General features: G+C 43.8%; 4 protein-coding genes across 4 annotated transcripts; 2 read left to right on the top strand and 2 right to left on the bottom strand.

Moving 5' to 3' along the window:
* Window positions 1-10,805: 10,805 nt before the first annotated feature.
* On the top strand, window positions 10,806-11,117 carry LOC309543707 (histone H4; the record flags this gene model as incomplete). Its single annotated transcript, XM_082276155.1, has 1 exon — window positions 10,806-11,117. The coding sequence occupies one exon, from the start codon at window positions 10,806-10,808 to the stop codon at window positions 11,115-11,117; it is 312 nt and encodes a 103-aa protein (XP_082132281.1).
* A 1,578-nt stretch (window positions 11,118-12,695) lies between these two features.
* Window positions 12,696-13,076, bottom strand: LOC309543705 (histone H2B 1.1; the record flags this gene model as incomplete). Its single annotated transcript, XM_082276153.1, has 1 exon — window positions 12,696-13,076. One exon carries the CDS (start codon window positions 13,074-13,076, stop codon window positions 12,696-12,698), a length of 381 nt encoding a protein of 126 aa, XP_082132279.1.
* A 2,346-nt stretch (window positions 13,077-15,422) lies between these two features.
* LOC309543703 (histone H3.2) lies at window positions 15,423-15,833 on the top strand (the record flags this gene model as incomplete). The annotated part of the gene is made up of 1 exon (XM_082276151.1): window positions 15,423-15,833. The coding sequence occupies one exon, from the start codon at window positions 15,423-15,425 to the stop codon at window positions 15,831-15,833; it is 411 nt and encodes a 136-aa protein (XP_082132277.1).
* Window positions 15,834-17,627: 1,794 nt separating this feature from the next.
* LOC309543700 (histone H1-like) lies at window positions 17,628-18,284 on the bottom strand (the record flags this gene model as incomplete). Its single annotated transcript, XM_082276148.1, has 1 exon — window positions 17,628-18,284. One exon carries the CDS (start codon window positions 18,282-18,284, stop codon window positions 17,628-17,630), a length of 657 nt encoding a protein of 218 aa, XP_082132274.1.
* Window positions 18,285-24,601: the final 6,317 nt, after the last annotated feature.

The raw sequence follows: 24,601 nt of genomic DNA, 5'->3' as shown, positions 1-24,601 counted from the left end.
GCCAACCTTCATGCGACCGATCCCTGGATGGTCTCCACTCTTCATCTCACAGCTGCTTCTGTGACCTCCTACCAGGTACCTCTAAGTCTTCTCCCACACCATGTTCTTATGGTTTACTCACGCCCTTACACCAAGGTCCCACTACGGACTTTCTGAACTTCCACAAACCCAGCCATGTCCTTGCAACTTTTGTCGTTGAATGTTAAGGGGCTAAACTACCCCGTGAAACGTTTCTCAATGTGGAAGGAGGCAAAGTCACACAAGGCGGATGTCCTAGCCATTCAGGAAACCCATTTTAAGCAAGGCTCCGCACCTCGCTGCTCACACCCGGACTACCCCCGTGTCTTTATGGCAAACTCCCCTGAAAAGAAACGAGGAACCCTGCTGGCTATTAGCAACTCTGTGACCTTCACCTATTCTAGGGTGGTGGAGGACACAGACGGGAGATTCATTATTTTGAACTGTAATATTGATGAATGTGATTATACTATTGTAAATGTGTATGCCCCCAACCGACACCAGATCAAATTCCTGAGAAAACTATTTGCAAAAATTTGTAAACTCACAGTAGGCAAACTGATCATATGTGGAGATTTTAACACTGTAGCAGACCCTGCCATGGACTCGACCTCCGGAGGTAAAACCTTGTCCTCATCCATGGCAGCTCTCCTACACGCGGAAAATCTACATGACATTTGGAGATACCAACATGCAGAGGAGAGGGACTATACCTTCTTCTCGGCTAGCCACTTAACCTACTCCAGGATTGACATGTTTCTGACAGATTCGACGACCCTGCCCTTGGTGCTACACACGTCCATCTCCCCCATCACGTGGTCAGACCATGCAGCCATACATATGTCCATTTCTACCTCGGCTTCCCAGCCGTCGTCCTACATATGGAGATGTAACAACTCAATCCTGTCAGACCCCGACTCCCTCAAACATCTCCAAACCCAACTCAGGGACTTCTTCACACACAACGCCATCCCAGACACAGACCCATTCACGCTTTGGAATGCCCATAAGGACTATGTAAGAGGAATCCTCATACAATTAGCGTCCAGGTTAAAAAATAAGTATCAGAAATCGCTTAGAGACACCCTCGAGGACATCAAATCCCTGGAAGAGGCCAGCAAACAACACCCCTCCCAAACACTAGCCTCCAAATTGTCTACCCTTAGGACAGAACTTGGCAGGCTCCTGCTTGTCAACCATGACAAAATGCTGGCGAAGCTCCGTCTCCAATATTATTCGGCACACAACAAGGCTGGCAAGTTTCTAGCCTCCAGGCTTAAAGCCAGGAGGGTCAAATCTAAGATAGCGTTCGTCACCCACCCCCCACACGGGTAAAAAAACACACTCACCCCCAACAAATTGCGGACGCTTTCGTCGACTACTACGGATCCCTATATAACCTTCGCGATGACACGGCCACACACAACCCGTCGACGTCTGAAATCCACACCTTCCTAAATCGCATGAACTTGCCCACCCTTACGCCTGAAGACCTAGCATCCCTCAATGCCCCCTTCACGTCTAAGGAACTTTCTCAGACTATTAAGTGTACACCTTTAAATAAATCTCCGGGCCCAGACGGATTGACAAATGAGTACTACAGGTCACTCTAGGACATTCTCTCACCCCACATGCTGTCAGCTTTCTCCTCAGCTGCTGCCTCGGGCATCTTCCCTGCGGAGATGCTCCAGGCAAACATTATAACCCTCCCCAAACTGGGTAAACCCCCTACTACCCCGGCAAACTTTAGACCCATATCCCTGCTAAATAACCAAGTCAAACTATATGCTAAACTCCTCGCTAACCGCCTCGCACGGTTTTTGCCGACATTGCTTGCGGGAGACCAAATGGGCTTTGTCCGGGGAAGGCAAGCCCCTGACGCGACCAGAAGGGTGATCAACCTAATGCACCATGCCGAGAGTTCCAAAACGCCTTCTCTGCTTCTTTCCATAGACGCAGAGAAGGCGTTCGACCGGATCCACTGGGGCTACATGGACTTGGTTCTACGTAAGTTTGGGTTCTCAGGTCAGATCCTGTCTGCCATTGTGGCTTTATATTCCTCCCCATCCGCCAAGGTGCTCTCCGCTGGCATGCTCTCTAAATCCTTTAATATCACCAATGGTACGCGGCAGGGGTGCCCCTTGTCGCCCCTCATCTTCAACTTGCTAATAGAACCACTGGCGGAACTGCTCCGCACCTCCTCCATGGTATCAGGCTTCAAATTTGGCTCCTCCAGGCATGTCATCACCCTATTTGCGGACGACGTTATCTTGAGCCTAACAAACCCTATAGTGTCCCTCCCAGCGGCTCATAAAATTCTTCAGGACTTTAGCAATGTGTCCTTCTATAAAGTAAATTTTGGAAAATCCGAAATCTTAGGCATGAATATACTTGAAAATACCCGCAAACACCTCCAAACACAACTATCATACACATGGACATCTGGAACGCTAAAATATCTAGGGATCCAGCTAGCATTCCCTACATCCAATTTGTTACATTCCAACATGAAATCCCTACTCTCCACTCTAACAGCAGATACTAACGGTATCAAGTCATCCGAATTCTCCTGGACGGGACGAATAGCGGCATTCAAAATGCTTTGCCTACCAAAAATTTTATATATATTTCGCACCCTCCCGGTACAAATTACTGGTACATACTTCACTTCCATATCCAAAATCCTTTGCACATTCATATGGCAAAGGAAAAGGGCCAGGTGTTCTTACTCACATATGATACGTCACAAAAAGGCAGGAGGGCTAGGGCTACCGGATATAACGGACTACTACCACGCGACGAGACTAACCCCCCTCCAATACTGGTTCTCCTCCACAGACCGCCTCCCCTGGTTACCAATAGAAGCGGCGCTAACGCGATCGCCGGATCTTAGTTTATTGCTTCTTGCAGATGCATGGAAACCTCTAGATCTGAGGACATTGCCAATTACATCTCAAGCGTCACTGCGCTCCTGGCGGGTCCTTATCGCACGGAAGCCCACACATCCGACAGACTTGTTGATCCCTGTACCTTTAAAAGTGTTTAATGTTCTTCTTCCGTATACGACGACCAACGTGTTCACGGCCGCGGGCGTACAGACAGTATCCCAACTGTATCAGCAAGACTCACTCAAATCCTTCCATGACCTCCAAATTGAATTTAATCTCCCCCACAAAGCTATGTTCTCATATAACGCCATAGTCAGTTTCTTACGCAAGAATCCCCTGCCCCAACTACGGATAACTTCCCCCTTGTGGCGATTCCTTACTAATACAGAGACCCCTGTAAAAAGGCATCTCCCTCTTTTACAACTTTATGGGCTGCAAGAACACTTTCCACAAAACGTCACACATGGTCAAGTGGGAGGGAGAACTTCAGACACCCTATTCCGATTCCCAGTGGAAAACGGCGATTCAAACGTCCTACGCTGCCTCCCGATGCATAAACCACTGGGAACAAATGCAAAAACCTCTGACCAGGTGGTACCTTACACCGTACCGCCTGTCTAACTTCTTTAATTCCCAGAGCCCGCTTTGCTGGCGCAACTGTGATCAAGTTGGCACTATTTCCCATATCTTCTGGCATTGTAAAAGTTTAACCAGCTTTTGGAGGAGGGTGTTTGAGGTTCTTTCGGTCACCACGGGTATACTCACTAAACTTTCTTGATGACTGAGTTCTGAAAATGTACCTCTTTATGTTTTGTTCGGAAACGTTATATATATGAATCTGATTACCTTCATAATTTGTTGTACTGTTTTATAAAATTAATAAAAATCTATTGAAAGTAAAAAGTAACTAATTACCAGGGAAAGTAACTATTGCGTTACTTTAAAAAAAATATTTAAATATGTCAAATAATTTATATGCCCCTTGTATGCGTGGTATTTGGTTAGTGGTACCTGCGTGGTATTTGCTGAGAGTGGCATTGTGCTACCTGCGTGGTAAACTGCTGGTGTATAGGGTGGGTGGGTAGGTGTATTTGGGGGTCAGTGGGTGTATAGAGTGGGTAGATAGGTGTATATAGGGGTCAGTGGGTGTATAGAGGGGTCAGTGGGTGTATAGGGAGGGTGGGTAGGTGTATATAGGGGTCAGTGGGTGTATAGAGTGGGTGGGTAGGTGTATATAGGGGTAAGTGGGTGTATAGGGTGGGTGGGTAGGTGTATATAGGGGTCAGTGGGTGTATAGGGAGGGTGGGTAGGTGTATATAGGGGTCAGTGGGTGTATAGGGTGGGTGGGTAGGTGTATATAGGCGTCAATGGGTGTATAGGGTGGGTAGGTGGTAGTGGTGGTGGCTGATGGTGGTGTGGTGCACTGTGGGGGTCCTCCTGTCTTGACTGTCTGTTACTGAGTTTTTTTTTTGTTTTGGTACCTGTTGTGCTGCTGGTGGAGATGCTGGCTGCCTGGCTGCTGGTGGAGATGCTGGCTGCCTGGCTGCTGGTGGAGATGCGGGCTGCCTGGCTGCTGGTGGAGATGCTGGCTGCTGGTGGAGATGCAGGCTGCCTGGCTGCTGGTGGAGGTGCTGCCTGGCTGCTGGTGGCCAGCCAAGCACACTGGGCTGGCTGCGTCCTCCTCCTCCAGGCCTGTGCTGTTGCTTCTCTCTCTCTCATTGACTGAGGCCAGTGCTGCGGACAGCGCTGGCCTCGGTCATAGAGGAGAGGAGGAATTACACTACTGCCATCTAGTGGCGGTAGATGTAATTGCGGTAAGGAAGCCAAAGTAATTTCAACTGCATTACCTTGACGGGACGAGTAGTCAGTTAGATTACTCGTTACCCTCTAAAGTAACTGCGTTAATTAACGCCGTTTACTTTAATGCAGTTACTTCCATCACTGGTGGAGACACACAGTTTTAAAAGCCTTATGTCGGTGGCTGTCCCACAGTATGTCGTGCCCAGCCGCCACTACTTTTCCAGGCAAGCCATCCCTTCCCTGCACGCACAACCAAGTGGGGGAAAAAAATCAGGTGTGCACTGCGCAACGCCATCTGTGGCAAGGTCCACCTAACTACCGATATGTGGACCAGTAAGCACGGTCAGGGGCGTTATATCTCCCTAACAGCACACTAGGTAAATGCAGTGGCGGCTGGGCCTGAGACGGATAGCAGTTTGGTGCATGTCCTTCCACCACCAAGGATTGCAGGGTGCTTCAGTTTGCCTCCTGTTCCTAACTCCTCCTACTCCGCTTCCTCATCCTCTACCGCCTCCTCATCCGGTCAGCGTAACACCTTCACAACCAACTTCAGCACAGCCAGGGGTAAACAACAGCAGGCAGTTTTAAAACTTGCCTTTTTGGGGGAAAAACCCACCCACACCGCACAGGAGTTGTGGAGGGGCATTCAACAGCAGACCGATGAGTGGTTGTTGCCAGTGAGCCTCAAGCCCGGCCTGGTGGTGTGCGATAACGGGCGAAATCTCGCAGCAGCTCTGGGCCTAGCCGGTTTGACACACATCCCTTGCCTGGCGCATGTGCTGAATTTGGTGGTGCAGAGGTTCCTTAGAAATTACCCCGATATGTCAGAGCTGCTGCAGAAAGTGTGGGCCGTATGTGCGCACTTTTGGCGTTCTCACCCTGCTGCTGCTCGCCTGTCAGCACTGCAGCGTAACTTCGGCCTTCCCGCTCACCGCCTCATATGTGACATGCCCACAAGGTGGAACACCACCTTGCACATGCTGGCCAGACTGTGTGAGCAGCAGCAGGCCATAGTGGAGTTTCAGCTGCAGCACGCACGCGTGAGTCGCTCTGCGGAACAGCACCACTTCACCACCAATAACGAGACCTGTGTGTCTTGTTGCACTGTTTCGAGTACTCCACCAACATGGCCAGTGCCGATGACGCCGTTCTCAGCTTAACTATCCCACTTCTATGCCTTCTTGAAAAAACGCTTCGGGCGATGATGGAAGAGGATGTGGCACAGGATGAGTAGGAGGAGGAGGAGGATGAAGAGGTAACATTTCCAAGGCTTTCAGGGCAGTCATTCACAACTGGCACCGAGGGTGGGTTCCTACACCCACAAACACCAGGTACACAATTGTCCAGCAGGGGCACAGTTATGGAGAATGACGAGGATGAGGAGGAGGAGATGGAGGAGGAGATGGAACCATGTTCACAGCAGGGTGGCACCCAGGCCAGCTCATTGCCATCACTGGCTGGGGGGATAAAGAAGACAAAGACAATACACCTCCCACAGAGGACAGCTTTTTGTTGCCTCTGGGCAGCCTGGCACACATGAGCGATTACATGCTGCAGTGTCTCCGCAATGATCCTCGAGTTTCCCACATTGTAACTTGTGCCGATTACTGGGTGGCCATGCTGCTGGATCCCCGTTACAAGGACAATGCACCGTCCTTAATTCCCTCACTGGAGCGTGATTGGAAGCTGCACGAGTACAAGCGCACGCTGGTAAACACACTGCTGGTGGCATTTCCACCTGACAGCGGGGGCAGAGTGGAAGCACAAGGCCAAGGCAGAGAACAAGGAAGAGGTCGCCAACGCAGCCAAGGTACCGCCAGCACCTCAGAAGTAAGGGTTAGCATTGCCGGAATGTGGAAAAGCTTTGTCAGCACGCCACAACAAGCAGCAGCACCACCAGCTGATATGGAACGTCTTAGCAGGAGGCAGAATTTCACTAACATGGTGGAGCAGTATGTGTGCACACGCCTAGACGTACTAAATGTGGGGTCTGCCCCCTTCAACTTCTGGGTCTCCAAGTTGGGCACATGGCCTGAGCTTGCCCTTTATGCCTTGGAAGTGCTGGCCTGCCCTGCAGCCAGTGTATTATCTGAATGTGTATTTAGCACGTCTGGGGGCGTTATCACAGACAAGCGCAGCCGCCTGTCCAGAGCCAATGTGGACAAGCTCACGTTCATTAAAATGAACCAGGCATGGATCCCACAGGATTTGTCTGTACCTTGAGCAGAATAGACATGTCTAACAGCCTTACCCAGCCATTGTTGTATTTGATCTTTCTTACTCTTTTGGGGTGTACCCTAATTTAAAAAAAAAAAATAATAATTAAAAACCAAAACCAGTGTTGGCTACCTTGTCCTCCTCCACCGCTGCCGCTGCTTCCACCTACACTGCCATATCCACCGTCACCTCAACCTCCTACTCCATATGGGCCTCGTCCTCCTCCTACATCATTCAAGATTATTATTTTTTATTTGTATGTATTTTATGTTATTTTAAGTTATTTCCCTATCCACATTTTTTTGCAGAGCACTTGCCATGCTCTTAAGAAGATGTTGCTGCCATTTGCAGCCCTCTAGCCCTTTCCATGTGTTCTTCAGGGCCATGTATTTACCGGCTGCTGTCAGTTCTGGTGCTGTAAAAAAAAAAAAAATTAGGACAACTTTTCCAATTGCAATACTTCTGTTACTTCTGTTATGACATTGTCCATGTGGTGGGACTATTTGTACACAGCTAATAAGTCTTTTTGTGGCTGCAAATATGTCCTAAAGCTTTTTTGAAGTTTGCCCCCCATTTAAATCAATGGGGCCCGCCGCAAACTTGCGGTTCGGGACATTTGAGAAGGTTTGCCGCTAACGTTCGCGAACCGCCCCTGCTAATGTTCGTCCATCACTACAGGAGGATGACAGCAAAATGAGGAGTGTTTAATACAGTAGACCCGGCAGGGGTGTCAAACTGGTGGCCCTGCAGCTGTTGCGGAAACTACAAGTCCTATCATGCCTCTGCCTGTGGGAGTCATGCTTGTAACTGTCAGCCTCACAATGCATCATGGGACTTGTAGTTCCTTAACAGCTGGAGGGCCACCTGTTTGAAACCTGTGCAAGGAACCACAGAACCCAGCACTGCCCTGCTTCCCTATACTGTATGCTGTAACTAGGATAGATTTACAAATCTTACAGAGCAGAAGATATGTATGTCTGCAGAAAGATGGTCTGTGGGTGTTACTACTTTGTTCCTCATTGGTTCTAAAATCATCCTAATAGAGACTATTGCATTAATAAACTCAGGATTCTGACTTTCAAACTCAGAATTATGTAAAACAAAAACAAAAAAAATCAAGTTCAGAATTTTTTTTTTTTTTTTTTTTTTTTTTTTTTTAATGATGGCCCCAGGGCTCTTCCATAGTCTCCACTAATCTTCCAAATAAACAGATATTAAAAAAAGAAAAAAATAAAAAAAGTGTAGATATTGGTAAAGATGCTAAACATGTACAATGACAAAGGAAAAATCTTCTAGTTTTTACTTCTATAAAGGACTGTGTGCTGTCCGAGGTGATATTGCGATCAGATTTGTATGTAGCTGATACTTTGTACATATTTTGTGTCATTTAGCTATCAGGCAGCTATGGCTTTATTTATTGACATCGATCTGCTGTTGATGATGGAAATAGATACAAATAGACAAAGATTTGGCTGGGCTGATTGAATAGATGCAATGTTTCGTTTTTCTTGCTTCTCTCCCCCATTGTGTTGTGGGATAAAAGCTCCGCGATCTTCCCAACGTGTGATTTGAGATAAAGTAACAATGTAAGGCGGGAGATTGTGGAGGATGTTTTATTGTAAGAATGTGTGAGTATTTTTTATTCAGCTCTGCCACCTTGTGGTGATTCATGGTAGAACAGTTGGGTGTGTGTGCAGTACAAGGCGATGAATAGGGAATGTATAGAGGCAGAAAGTGGAGATGATCTCCGCAATAAATCTAGAATCAGGATGGGAATAGGAGGAAAGTTCGATCCATTCTCCTCCCAGTCTGATCGATTTACAGTACTTCTCTACTAAATATCATTGTTATTGCCCCCCCCCAAGAGCCGGACATACCTGGCTTTAATTATTTATTTTCTTTATTAAGTAATATATTTTTATTGTGATAAAATGTATTAATAAAGTGCACTCTACAGGCAAACACTTTGTCTCCTTATCACACTCAGACTTGTTATACAGGTGAGCAGTAATGAGAGGAAATGTGATCATAGAACATCATTCTCTCATCTCTTTTCATTCCAATCTTTCTATGCTGATCGTCTACTCACCGCTAAACTCCTCCAACCAAAACCATACCCTCCTTCATAGACCCGCAATGTCACATCACATTATAATTCATTGTTCAGGAAATTATTTCTTCTCTTGGCTATTAAAAGACTACGCCTATGATGGATCAGAGTTTCTACTTTTAAATCTCCCGCCATAATTCTACTGGCCAATAGGAAGATCTAGCCGCAACCCGACATTGTAGAAGTTCTATTCATAGATCTGCTCATCTTCCTCCAAATCACATCAACACCAAATCCTCGACGATTACTGCCACAAATCCGCAAATTAATCCGAATCAATTATTTTATATTCTCAAACCCAACGGATCTTCTCAGAGCCACCCACTTCTATCTTAGGATCCGGACATACATGTTTAGGAGATTTGATTTTATATTTACACACCGAAGATTGTGATCCGGGTGGGGGGACAATGTGCTACAATGACACCTGTCCGTCCTAACAGCGAATTCGAGTTTATATATATATATATATATATATATATATATATATATATATATATATATATATATATATATATATATTTTTTTTTTTTTTTTTTTTTTTTTAGGTTATAAATAATTGTTTATTTCGTATTTAATGTGCAGGAACGATGTGATCTACTTGCAGGGATTGGATTTTATCTTCCTCCATCCTTTCATTCTGCTGAATATCTTCTGGAGATCAGAGATCATTCAATATTAAATACCAAACAAACATCCCCCATCTGAAAAGGAACACAGATCTCACACCCTGCTTCACACTCCTTGGAAGAAAAATACATTGTATTATTGGAAGAAAACGCCCAGAACTGTGATTGGTGCAATTTTCACATTCTATAATTCAAATTTCCCGCCATTCTATGGAACGTTCCAATTATCTCAGATAGATTAATCCGACACTAAAATCTGATATCTTTTCCTCCGGGAACATCGATCATCCGTCCTCTGAATTGTCGGGCAGTTTATCTAACCATGAATAATAAATACGTTAGAAATATAAATGTCACATTTCTTCCAGTCTTTTCTTTTACTTCACTATACAGAATCCGCCCTGCTAGAGAATGTTTCCTATAGAGATCAATGAAAAGTCTACTGAACAAGTATTGTACAATATTGTTTCATGTCTGATCGGCCCCCTCATTAGAAATAACACTGTTTCTTAGTAAATTAAGAATATATATATATATATATATATATATATATATAAAATCATGGCATGTCAGAAAAAATGTGCAATGAATCAATAAATAAACTATTGCGCTTCTAATGAATTACATCAGTTTCAATTCAGAAAAAAAAAATATGTAAAAGCTTCTAAATAAATGAACTTCTCTGCAGTGTAATAAATGACTGAACCCCGCCCCCTTCTCAGCATGTCTCCCATCAGGTCCGCTCAGCCTGTGAACTGTCTGAAGATGTGTGTATTTGTTCTCTTTTCACAATAATGCTTTATAAATATGAAATTACTATGAACAATGGAAACTGGTTACTTTGTTTCTGGTATAATGTGATAAGTTTCCTGTTCTCCATGTAATCTCCAGGAATAAATCGAAAATACATGAGAAGAAGGAATAAAATAATCTTCTTGGAAATGTATTGCTGTTGCATTAATGTGTCTGAATATAACAGAATATTTAGGAGCCTTATAAATTAATGAAATGATCTTTATTTTGCAATGAATGTTGTGACCCCGCCTCTTTCCCAGGAAGGTTTCCATCTGGTCCGCTCAGGTTGTATATAATGAGGGCGGGCAGACAGCTGAGCTCAGTCTGTCTTTGTAGCAGAGAATCATCATGTCTGGTCGCGGTAAAGGAGGGAAGGGTCTGGGGAAAGGAGGCGCCAAGCGGCACAGGAAGGTGCTCCGGGACAACATCCAGGGCATCACCAAACCCGCCATCCGACGTTTGGCCCGCAGAGGGGGTGTCAAGCGCATCTCCGGACTCATCTATGAGGAGACCCGCGGAGTGCTGAAGGTTTTCCTGGAGAATGTCATCCGCGATGCCGTCACCTACACCGAGCACGCCAAGAGGAAGACCGTCACCGCCATGGATGTCGTCTATGCTCTCAAACGCCAGGGGCGCACTCTCTACGGATTCGGAGGATAATCCCACCGCTTACCCGCTTCATCACAACAAAGGCCCTTCTCAGGGCCACCCACCTTCTCACACAAAAGGGCTGATCATTCACAACTCCCAACACTCATTTCTACACATTTATTGTGTAACAATAGGAACTTCCGCTCTTTGTTTCACTAAGCAATGGAGTGCTGCGATGTCTAGCTGCCCATACACTCTGCGATCTGATTGTTCGATCTGCTTTACATTTACCAAAGATAAGGAACAGAAAAATATTAAATTTATTTGGTTGGGCAGTTAATGTATAGGAGATTGTAGAGTCAGCACTCAGTGATGGAGCCGATTTTCCGAGGTGGCTGCTGAGTGAGAATATATCGTTTATGTTGGAACTGAACCGAAGTCATTATTTCATGATTAAAATAATGGAGATCACTAATACTGAGATGATTATATAACAGATATAATATCTGTGAACATTCCGATTTTGATACAGGAAGAACAAATCTGTGCATCTGCTATATGTACAAATTCTAGATCCGAAAGAGGGGAGAGAAATTTGATCTTTAGTTGCATATTTCTATACAGATGTGATTATGAAACGTGTTATACTTCCTATCCCATCCTATAGAAAGGTAGAGATTTATGAGAGAAGTCATCTCACTATCATGTTCTGTATGTAGCAGTGGGGGAGGGGGATTCTGCATTCTGAGGACTTGGAATAAAAGAGAACATATGGAAATGTTTTACATTATTCAATCATCTTCACATTCCATTTTCTATTCATCTTCTTAATAAAGCATTGATATTTCCCGGATAAATGTCTCATCTGATGATCTCCGTGTCGGATTTGGCGGTATAATAGGGATGATTATTTGTAACGTTCTCAACATTTCAGGCGGCCAAATTTAAAAGTAGCAATTTGAAATCTGAGCCAATCAGAGCTGTGGGCGTTTCCTTAATCAGCCAGTAATGTCTGCTGAGGCGTCCCAAAGGAAATGTGTTCTGAGATAATTCTCCGTTTCCCCCCCAGAAAATACTTCTACTTTCCATTGATCTCTATAGGAAACGTTCCCTAGCAGGGCGGATTCTGTAGTCTGATGTATAAAATCAAACACTAAAACAATAATATTTTAACAAATGTTTGTATTCCTAAACTACCGCTAAAGGGACCGGTGATTTTTTCTTGGAAGAACATTCTATCTGAAAAATTTGAATGTTTAGTCCATCACATTTGATATTTTTCTTTTTTAATAAAAATTCTGATGGATGTTTTTACTAATATGTGTTCCTTTTTCAGGTGTGGATGTTTGGTATATAATGAATAATTTCTGATCTGTAGAAGAAATGTAGTAAAAGTAAAGTATGGAGGACAAGGAGGATGAGTCTCTGTAAGAAGACATTGTTCTATAAATCTTTATAATAGGATAGAACTGGCAATGGCTGGAAGCACTGACATGTCTCATGATTGCCCACCCACATATATAGTTTCACATATTTTTACTTAGGAAATAAAGATAGTTATACTGAGTAGAGCTCTGCTGTGATGTCTGTGGGTGGCTCTTAGAAGAGCCTTTGTGTGTTGTTGGGGTGATGGGTGGGGGAGGGGTATTACTTGGCGCTGGTGTACTTGGTGACGGCCTTGGTGCCCTCGGAGACGGCGTGCTTGGCCAGCTCTCCGGGCAGGAGGAGGCGGACAGCGGTCTGTATCTCCCGGGAGGTGATGGTGGAGCGCTTGTTGTAATGAGCCAGGCGGGAAGCTTCGCCGGCGATGCGCTCGAAGATGTCATTGACGAAGGAGTTCATGATGCTCATGGCCTTGGAGGAGATGCCGGTGTCGGGGTGGACCTGCTTGAGCACCTTGTAGACGTAGATGGCATAACTCTCCTTCCGGCTCTTCCTCCGCTTCTTGCCGTCCTTCTTCTGGCTCTTGGTCACGGCTTTCTTGGAGCCCTTCTTGGGCGCCGGGGCGGACTTGGCTGGTTCAGGCATGATAAGGGTTAATGTGTTCTCTCCGCTGTGTGCAGGGAATGAGTGCTGGATCCGCCCTCATGTGCTGCTTTTATAGGCGTCCTATGCAAATCACTGCTCCTCCTCCTCACTCTTCTATTGGAGGATTAAGTCATGTGATGGGGAGGGGGTGGAATGATTACCTTCCTCGTTTACCGATTGGTCTAGAAACAATTCAGATAACTATTGGGTGGCTTCAAATGTAACCAATCACAGAATGTGACGTCAGAGCAGTGACTGTATAAATAGAAGGAAGGGGCAGGAATTTGGTATCTTCGTCTGACGACTCTCATCCCACAATGTCTGGCCGCGGTAAACAAGGAGGAAAGGTTCGGGCAAAGGCTAAGACCCGATCATCCCGGGCTGGGCTGCAGTTCCCAGTCGGTCGTGTTCACCGTCTGCTCAGGAAGGGCAACTATGCCGAGCGGGTTGGGGCCGGAGCTCCCGTCTATCTGGCCGCAGTCCTCGAGTATCTCACCGCTGAAATTCTCGAGCTGGCCGGTAACGCCGCCCGCGACAACAAGAAGACCCGCATCATCCCCCGACACCTCCAGCTGGCTGTCCGCAACGACGAGGAGCTCAACAAGCTGCTCGGGGGCGTCACCATCGCCCAGGGAGGAGTCCTGCCCAACATCCAGGCCGTGCTGCTGCCCAAGAAGACCGAGAGCCACAAGGCTGCCAAAGCCAAGTAATCGCCAACAACTCCCCCTCACCAAACACAAAGGCTCTTCTAAGAGCCACCCACATACATCACAGCAGAGCTCTACTCTCATTTTAATAGTGTGCTAAATTGTTATTTTTTTTTTAGCTAGGTGAAGTTGTTTTAAATACTATAAACTCATAAGTTTTGGTGCGATTTTCTGGTCTAAATAAATTCTTATGTATTCGGAGTAGCACAGATCATAAATCTAGATGTCCGCCTTTACCTTCTCTCTCATCCTTATACTGCAGCACAATGGGCGATCATGAGACGTGTCAGTGCTTCCAGCCATTGCCAGTTCTATCCTATTATAAAGATTTATAGAACAATGTCTTCTTACAGAGACTCCTCCTCATTGTTCTCCATACTTTACTTTTACTACATTTCTTTTACAGATCAGAAATTATTCGTTATATACCAAACATCCCCACCTGAAACATCAACACAGATCAGTCAGAGCCTCCATCAGATTTTTTTTTTGTTTAAAAAAAAAACAATATATATATATCTATATCAGATGTGATTGGTTAATCTTTCAAATTCCTCCCATAGAATCCTCTTCTTCCGGGAAACAATCACCGATCCTTTTAGCGGTAGTTTAGGAATAAAAAAAAAATCCTTCAATTTTATTGTTGTTTTAGGATTTCATTTTATACATCACAATACAGAATCCGCCCTGCTAGATAATGTTTCCTATAGAAATCAATGGAAAGTCTGCTGAACAAGTATTTTCTGGGGGGGAAACGGAGAATTATCTCAGAACACTTTTCCTTTTGGACGCCTCAGCAGACATTTCTGGCTGATTAAGGAAACGCCCACAGCTCTGATTGGCTCAGATTTCAAATTACTACTTTTAAATTTTCCCGCCTGAAATGTTGAGAACGTTACAAATAATCAGCCCTATTATACCGCCAAATCCGACAAAACATTTATCTGGGAAATATCATCAATGCTTTATTAAGAAGATGAATAGAAATGGAATGTGAAGATGATTGAATAATGTAAAACATTTCCATATCTTCTCTTTTATTCCAAGTCCTCGGAATGCAGAATCCCCTCCCCCATTGCTACATACAGAACATAATAGTGAGATGACTTTTCTCATAGATCTCTACCTTTCTATATGATGGGATAGGAAGTATTACACGTTTCATAGAAACCTTCATTAGAGATTGTTCCTGAAAATCAAATCTAAACTCTGACACCTTGCTGATCACTAAGAAAAAACGTATTTATAAAGCCAGAAATTATTTCCGATTCAATAAAACATTTCCCGATGATCCTTCCTGGGCAGTTTATAGTAAAATTGTCCTTTAGTGGATCTCACAAAGCATTTCATCTTCACAATATTTCTAATGTCTCCTATTTCAACAATGGCGCGCACAGCTTTCCAGGCAGGTTCGGGTTAATCTGTCCCATGTGACCTCTGGCTGGGAAAGCCCCGCCCTACTGAATCTCACAACTCAGTCATTGGCTGATTAGAGCTCTAAGAAATGGTCCTATTAAACCTAAGAAGGCGTGGTCAGCACTAACCAATAAACGCGGAGCGTGGTCTGTATAAATAGACGCCGCACAGCCCGTGTTCTCACACTTCTGTTCCGTCTGGAGATTAGAAGCTTTTCGCCGCCATGGCAAGAACCAAGCAGACCGCTCGTAAGTCCACCGGAGGGAAAGCTCCCCGCAAGCAGCTGGCCACCAAAGCCGCCCGCAAGAGCGCCCCGGCCACCGGCGGAGTTAAGAAGCCTCACCGCTACAGGCCCGGCACCGTGGCTCTCCGGGAGATCCGCCGCTACCAGAAATCCACCGAGCTGCTCATCCGCAAGCTGCCCTTCCAGCGCCTCGTCCGAGAGATCGCCCAGGACTTCAAGACCGACCTGCGCTTCCAGAGCTCCGCCGTCATGGCTCTGCAGGAAGCCTCCGAGGCTTATCTCGTAGGACTCTTCGAGGACACCAACCTCTGCGCCATCCACGCCAAGAGGGTCACCATCATGCCCAAAGACATACAGCTGGCACGCCGCATCCGCGGAGAGAGGGCCTAAATACATTCTTATCTCCCTCCATACTATCTCTACAAAGCACAAAGGCTCTTTTCAGAGCCACCACATCCTCTTCACAGAGAGCTCCATACTACCGCATCCCCGCTACTACATTTCTACACATCCCCCCCTCATGCCCGCTACTACATTTCTACACTTTCCCGGCCATCAGCTTCACTGCATTTCTCTTTTCTCTGCGCTCCGATCCTCAGTGTGGAAGGAAATCTCATCGGTAACATTTCTAACCAATCACACTTCTCTATATCTTCCCTAATAGATACAATGGAGGAATATTTCATGGTGAGCGAAGCTCCTCTGTAACATTTCTAAACCGATCCCAGAGAAATCATTCACATTTCTCATCTATAAAGAAGATCCTTTCTTTTACCGATTTATTGTCCCCTAAATACAATGGAACTGATCTGTAACATTACTAACAATTACAGAGTAACAATTCACACTTCTATATAGATACAATGGAACAATATTTGGCAGTAAAACAAACGTTCCTATAAACAGGATCTTTACTTCTTCTCTCATCACTACCAGGAGATCAGAGAGAGGAAATCTGTTCTCCCCTCCCCCTCCTGAACACTCCCCGGGATCACCGATTTCTCAGCTCGGGTGTATAAATCCTACAACTCACTGCTAATAAATCTCACACTCACTCCTCATTCTTCTGCTTCCTCTCCCCGATCTATCACAGGAATCTCTCCTCTGATGTTCTCCAACTTTCTACAATCTTCCCTTTCACACACAGGGGGAGGGGACACAGCTGCACATTCCTAAACTTCTCACCAGCAGAGCTTACACTCTTTATTATGCTCTTCTCATTCATTATCTACACAACACAATTATTGGCACCCTGGAGAGAATTGGACATTTCTCATTCCAATCGATCGTTCTCAGCCGATCAGCACACAGCGATATGTACAGTGAGTGTGCACAGCACCATTCCCTATCTGTCTTTGCAAACTTCGCGGCGATGAGATTTCGGCGGGCAAATTCAAATTTCCCCGATCGGCCTGTGTCAGCCAATAAGAACGTTTATAGCATCACACGGTGAACTTTGTAAAAGTGGAGCCGAGAGATGGAATTTCTATCCGAACGGAACATCGGCGCTGCTAAACCGATTTCTATTTTTTAGGGGAAATGTATCCCCTCCCCCTCTCGGAGATCTCACACATAGTGTGCGGGAATTGTCGCCGATCCGCACAACAGATGTGTCTGGTGGGGTTCCTAAAGATCCTTTATATCAGGAGGGATCTCCGATCTCTTCCAGTGATTTCTCCTATAAAATGTAGATTATGAGATGATCTGCAAGGGATAAATGTACAATGTGTGATGGGGAACATCTGAGCTCCTCTATACTATGCAAAGTCTATCCTGCCCCTGTTAGGAGGAGATGGAGGTAGGTAGGTGTGGCTCTGATAGGAGATGGGTGTAGGTGGGTAGGTGTGTGTAGCTCTGTCAGGATTAGATGGGTGTAGGTAGGTGTGGCTCTGATAGGATGAGATGGGTGTGTGTAGGTAGGTGTAGCTCTGTTGGGAGGAGGAGGTGGGTGTAGGTAGGTAGGTGTGGCTATTTTAGGAGGAGGTGTGTGTAGCTCTGTCAGGATTAGATGGGTGTAGGTAGGTGTGGCTCTGTTAGGAGGAGATGGGTGTAGGTAGATAGGTGTACTTCTGTTAGGAGGGGGTGGGTGTAGGTAGGTAGGTGTGGCTCTGTTAGGAGGAGGTGGGTGGCTCTGAGAAGAGCCTTTGGGGGGTGTAGATGAAGGAGATCTTTGGCTGCTTGGATTTATTTCTTCTTCGGAGCGGCCTTCTTGGGCTTGGCTGCTGCCTTGGGTTTGGCCGCCTTCTTAGCCGGACTCTTGGCGGCTTTTTTCGGTTTGGCTGCAGCTTTGGGCTTCTTGGGGCTCTTTGTCACCTTCTTGGCAGCTGCAGCCTTTGCCGGTTTCTTGGGGCTCTTGGTCGCTTTGCTGGCCGCCTTCTTCTTAGGGGACTTAGCCGGCTTCTTGGGTGATTTGGCCGCCGTTTTCTTGGGGGACTTGGCCGGCTTCTTAGCAGCAGCCAATGGCTTCTTGGCGGTTTTCTTGGCTTTGTCGCCCTCTTGCTGCTTCTTGTTGATCTTGAAGGATCCGGAGGCTCCATGTCCTTTCACCTGGACGAGGTTCCCCTTGGTCACCAGCGCCCTGACGGCGCTCTTCAGACGGCTGTTGTTCTTCTCCACATCGTATCCTCCGGCGGCCAGGAGCTTCTTGAGGGCGGCCAGGGAGACCCCGCTGCGCTCCTTGGAAGCGGCCACGGCTGTGACGATGAGATCGGACACGCTGGGACCGGACGGCTTCTTGCTGCCTTTCTTGGCTCCTCCGGCTGCCTCCTTCTTAGCCGGCTTCTTCTTGGCGGCGGGCTCCGCTGGAAGAGCGGCGGCTGGGGCGCTCTCAGTCTCGGTCATTATTCTCAGCGAGTTTCTAAATTAGATAATAGAAATATAATGCTCGAATGGCGCTCTGTCTTATATACAGACGTTCTGCGCCGCTATTGGCTGATATAGAACTTGCCTTCTGCACTGCTATTGGTTACACTTTAGACACGCCCACTGACTGTCATTCCACTGTTGGAGAATCTTCTTTCTCTTCTTGTGTTTCCCTGCAGAGAGAAAAACGATTTTAATATGAAATGGAAGGATGGCCGATCTTTATCGGGGACCCGATCTGCTCACTGGACTGTCACTTATCGATCTCTCACTTACCGCTCTCATGATCTGCTCAGGAGGCTGAACACAGAGGCTGCAAACACCTCCAACCTCCTGAGTGTGTGTCCCATTCCTCCTCCTACCTGCTTTTCTACACACATTCCCATCAGAAAACAATCTTCTCACATCTCCAACTACAATCATCTTCACATAACATGAGTGAAGAGTGAAGATCAGGAAACATTTCCCTCCAATACACAAATCTGCTCGTCTATAGCTGAGTAGAAGGAGCCTGGAACAAAAACATCAGCCGGGGACATCAGATCCTTGTGTGATGTGATGGGAGAGATTGTTAGAGATACAAAGGTGTCAGATGATGGGAACATGTCATATTTAATATACTTTGTATCACATTCTGCTCATCATCACACATATATTGTCATCTGAATACTCTGAGTAATTTTATTGCCACATATTACTACACAGCTATATAGACTACTCAGGTAGAATGTTTCCTTGTATCTAGAATCAGAGGTAAAATCTACACATTCCTTCACACGGGGCAAAAAGAGGATGTCAGTAAGGCAGAGGTTGGTGTCAATCATCTTTTTATTATTATTATATTTTTTCCATTTTTTTTTTTTAAATATATAAGATAAGGGAGGGTTATAATAAACCCCATGTAAAATGTATTTTTACCATCTTTGGTCCGATAACCAATCAGAGAGTGAGAAGAAATCCCTCCAAAGTGAGGGGATCCCTGATTCACACCAGAACTAGTGTCCACAGTGAAAGAATTCCACTCTACTGGGTGGGGACTACATTTGGTATTTTCTTTTACTTTCAAAGCTCAATGAAAATTGTAACAGGACAGATAGAGAATCTCCCCAATGGGGACACAAACAGCAATAAAAACCTGTCAGGGGGTTCTATCCCTCTCCACTATGTGTCTTTATCTTTAGTGATCTATTTTTTTTTCTTTTATATTATTATTATTTCTTGAATTCTGTATTTGATTTTCTTAAAGATCTAAAGAAAACAACAAAGGAAATGAGAAGATGCATTCTCAAAGTATTGCATGTATACAAAGTGGATTGCTCAGATAGCAAACACATATACAATACAAAAAGTAGAGGTATGTAAGCCACTGGTCTGTATATATGATGGCTATTAGGCAAAACAAATTGAAGGGTAACAATGCAGAACCTATATTAATTTTTATTTTGAGTTCAAATAATAATTGGAACCCGCAGGCAATCACACATGTAGATCTATTATGCAGTATTGGTAGGTGCATAGTGCTGATTTCTCAACCTTTTCAACACAGAGGAACCATTGAAATAAATTTCTGGTGTCGGGGAACCCCTGCTAAAAATTAAAAATCTACAACTTATGTGACACATTAGTGTGACAGTCAGTGGGAAGAATTCTCCTTATTCTTGTCATCGTTGGGAAGAATTACCCCCTTACAGATAGCTAAAAGGAATAATGGTGTCATTGGGAACATATCGGAGAGGCAGAAATTGCCCATTGCTTAAGGAACCCCTAGAAACCTCAGAAGGAACCCTAATTGGTCAGTCTAGATTTGTATTTCTGGGGTCTTTGAGACACAGATCCCAGTCTTTGTCGAATTTTTCTGTGGTAAGTTTGGCTTTGGAGAAAAAATATTACATTTTAAGATGGTTGATTATTATTATGGTCACGTCTTGGAGGGACGGAGGCTGCAGACATTTTCATTATCTAGCTATTGCCATTTGTGCAGCAATGAGAATGACTGGGCATTCCCCCCATATGTGGAAACGAGTTCCTGGGAGATCACACTTTCTCTAGCACAAATGAAAGGTGTTGGGCTAATAATAACAAGTCTTGTAGGGGTATAGTACCACTGCTGAAAGAGTGTTTGTAGGGGTTCCCAATGTGTGGTACAATGGGAGAGCAGTTCAGGTAACAATAATGCCTTGTACCATTGGCACGGTGGTGGGGCAGAGGGTACATGCGTAGACCGTTACAATTTTCGGTTCTGGATGGATTCCCCTAATGATTGAGAGAAGAGATCATAGATGTATGAGATGTCTTAGAGTAGTTTTCGTCCAATTTATAGGAATTTTAACAGGAGGTAAAGGATCTTTTCCTGTGTAACCCAATGTGTTTTAGTAAGCAAAGATCTGATCCTGAATTAAACATTGAATGTTCTGGAAGAAAGGCCGTATGTGGCTTGGAGGTTTGCAAAAGTCATTAAGTTTGATGAAGGTAAGAGATTTCATATAGTGTGGATACCGGCTTCTATCGTGAGCTGTAGCTGTAGATCTGGAAGTATAAGTGCATTGATTTTGATTGGCAAGTAGGGCAGGATAGTATGAGGTAATCCCTTCAACATCTGAGGGATCGCTGTCCAAACTCTCTGGGAGGCTGTTATTGTATCTAACGGGAAATGTTTAGGTGTTGGGGCTACAAGTAAAGCATCAAGGTATGATTTTAGATATTTGTTCAGTTTAGATTTTAGATATTTGGTCAGTCATAACATCTTTCACGTTATACAAAAAAATTGTTCTAACTTTACTGTTTTCTTATTTAAAAAAAAAAAAAAATGAATTAAAAAAAAAAAAAAAAAAAAAAAACATGTTTGTAAGATTTTTGCGCTAATACGGTGTGCCATAAAGTTTTGCAACAATCTTCATTTTATATTCTATGGAAGAGCCCTGGGGCCATCATAAAAAAAATTTGAGTTTGTAATTTTTTTTTTTTTTTACAGAATTCTGAGTTTGAAAGTCAGAATTCTGAGATTAAAAGTCAGAATTTTGACTTTGAAAGTCAGAATTCTGAGATTATTCTAGGATCTCTGCTTAAAAAAAAAAAAAAAAAAAAGTTTCTCGGGGGTTCTAAGTAATTTTATAGCAAAAATACTGGTTTTAACTTGTAAGCAAAAATGTCAGAAATAGTAGTTAATACTATTTAGCTTTTTAAATCCCTAAATATTAAAATTAAATTATAAAATCTTTCAGACACTGGGGAATAATTGGAAAACAATGGTCATGTGTAAATTCACCTATAAATGTGTAGATATTAGTAATTGTGTTAAACATGTCCAATGACGTAGGAACAATTTCCTACTTCTAACTTCTATAAAGGACTGTGTGCTGTCCGAGGTGATATTGTGATCAGATTTGTATGTAGCTGATACTTTGTACATATTTTGTGTCATTTACCTATCAGGCAGCTTATGGCTTTATCTATGGACATCGATCTGCTGTTGGTGATGGAAATAGATACAAATAGACAAATATTTGGCTGGGCTGATTGAATAGATACAATGTTTCATTTCTCTTGCTTCTCTCCCCCATTGTGTTGTGGAATAAAAGCTACTCGGTCTTCTCAACGTGTGATTTGAGATAAAGTAACAATGTAAGGCGGGAGATTGTGGAGGATGTTTTATTGTAAGAATGTGTGAGTGCGGCATATACATGTTTAGGAGATCTGATTGTAGATTTCCTTATCTAAGATTGTGACCCGGGTGAGGGGACAATGTGCTATTTATTTATTTATTTTATATTTGTGTATATCGTATTCCATGCGAAGGAAGGATGTGATCTCCTTACAGGGACTGGCTGTCATTTCCATCCACCCTTTCATCTCCAGAAGATATTCAGCAGAATTAGAGATCATTGAATATTAAATACCAAACAAACATCCCCCATCTAAAAAGGAACACAGATCTCAGATCCCCCTTCACACTCCTTGGAAGGAAAATACATTTTATTATCGGAAGAAAACACCCAGAACTGTGATTGGTGCCATTTTCACATTCTATAATTCAAATTTCCCGCCGGAATTCTATGGAACGTTCCAATTATCTCAGATAGAATAAGCAGACACTAAAATCTGAATTATAATGTGATGTGACATTGGAGGTCTATGTAGGAGGGATGGATTTGGTTGGAGGAGTTTAGCGGTGAGAAGACGATCAGCATAGATAGATTGGAAGTAAAAGAGATGAGAGAATGAAGTTCTGTGATCACATTTCCCCTCATTACTACTCATCTGTTTCACAAGTCTGAGTGTGATAAGAAGACAAAGTTTTTGCCTGTAAAGTGCATTTTATTAATACAATTTATCACAATAAAATATTACTTAATAAAGAAAATAAATTAAACCCAGTTATGTCCGGCTCTTGGGTGGGAAACTAATAATAATGATATTTAGTAGAGAAGTACTGTAGATCGATCAGACTGGGAGGGGAATGGATCGAATCTTCCTTCTATTCCCATTCTGATTGTAGATTTATTGCGGAGATCATCTCCACTTTCTGCCTCTATACATTCCCTATTCATCGCCTTGTACTGCACACACACCCAACTGTTCTACCACGAATCACCACAAGGTGGCAGAGCTGAATAAACACTTATGCCACACTCACACATTCTTACAATAAAACAAGCAAGAAAAACGAAACATTGTATCTATTCAATCAGCCCAGCCAAATCTTTGTATATTTGTATTTATTTCCATCATCAACAGCAGATTGATGTCCATAGATAAAGCCATAAGCTGCCTGATAGGTAAATGACACAAAATATGTACAAAGTATCAGCTACATACAAATCTGATCACAATATCACCTCGGACAGCAGACAATCCTTTATAGAAGTTGGAAGTAGAAAATGTTTCCTTTGTCATTGGACATGTGTAGCACCTTTACTAATATCTACACATTTAAATTAAATGTTTCATGTTTTTTTTTTTTTTTTTTTGGGGGGAGATTAGTTAAAAACAATCTAAGAGCCCTGGGGCCATCATTAAAAAAAAAAAAAAAAAAAATCAAAGATTTCTGAGCTTGATATATATATATATATATCTATATATATATATATATATATATATATATATATATATATATATATATATATATATATAGATATCTATATCTATATCTATATATATATATATATATATATATATATATATATATATATATATATATATATATATATATATATATATATATATATATATATATATATATATATATATATAATATATATATATAATTTTTTTTTACAGAATTCTGAGTTTGAAAGTCGGAATTCTGAGTTATTAATACGATAGTCTCTATTAGGATGATTTGAGAACCAATGAAGAACGATGTAGTACCACCCACAGACCATCTTTCTGCAGACATAAATATCTTCTGCTCTGTAAGATTTGTAAATCTATCCTAGTTACAGCATACAGTATAGGGAAGCAGGGCAGTGCTGGGTTCTGTAGTTCCTTGTACAGGTGTCAAACAGGCGGCCCTAAAGCTGTTACGGAACTACAAGTCCCATGATGAGGATTTGCAAGGCTGACAGTTACAAGCATGACTCCCACAGGCAGAGGCATGATAGGACTTGTAGTTCCGCAACAGCTGCAGGGCCACCAGTTTGACACCCACAGCACTGTATTAAAAACTCCTCATTTTGCTGTCATCCTCCTGCTCTGCCATCTGCTCCATCATAAAGAGCCATGCTGAAAACATGTGTGTCTATGGTCATAACAGATCAATCATAACAGTTACTTGTCTGGACTAATACAGCTTTGTTACAGGCACTTAGCTCCATATATGGTCTGGACACTTTTGGTGTGATTTGAGGACTGCTGGCCTGGTGTGAGTATGGCATGCTGATGTGATGTGGGCACCTCCAATCAGATATGGTCACTTCTGTTGTCATACAGGTACCTCTGCTGTGACATGGCCCATGTCACAGCAGAGGTACCTGTACGACAACAGAAGTGACCATATCTGATTGGAGGTGCCCACTAGAGATGGCCTTGCGGTTCGCCCGGCGGTCGGTTTGCGGCAAATTTTGCTTGTTCGCTACCCGCCAATTTTGCGAACACATGGCGTTGGTCGTGGCGGTCATATTAGTTTACATTGGGGACAATTTTGACCCATGACACAGCCGTCAGGTGGAACGGGACAGCCAATTGAAACATTTCAGCACATGTACATGCCTCCTATCCTATAAATAGACCAGAGCAGGCGGCCATTTTACATTCTGCTTTTTGTCAGTGTAGGGAGAGGTCTGCTGTATGCATCAGGG

The sequence above is a fragment of the Pelophylax lessonae genome (assembly GCF_965119305.1).
Source record: "Pelophylax lessonae genome assembly, contig: HAP1_SCAFFOLD_320, whole genome shotgun sequence".
NCBI lineage: Eukaryota > Metazoa > Chordata > Amphibia > Anura > Ranidae > Pelophylax > Pelophylax lessonae.
Note: the sequence above shows the minus strand (reverse complement) of the source record. Positions and strands in the feature narration are given on the sequence as shown.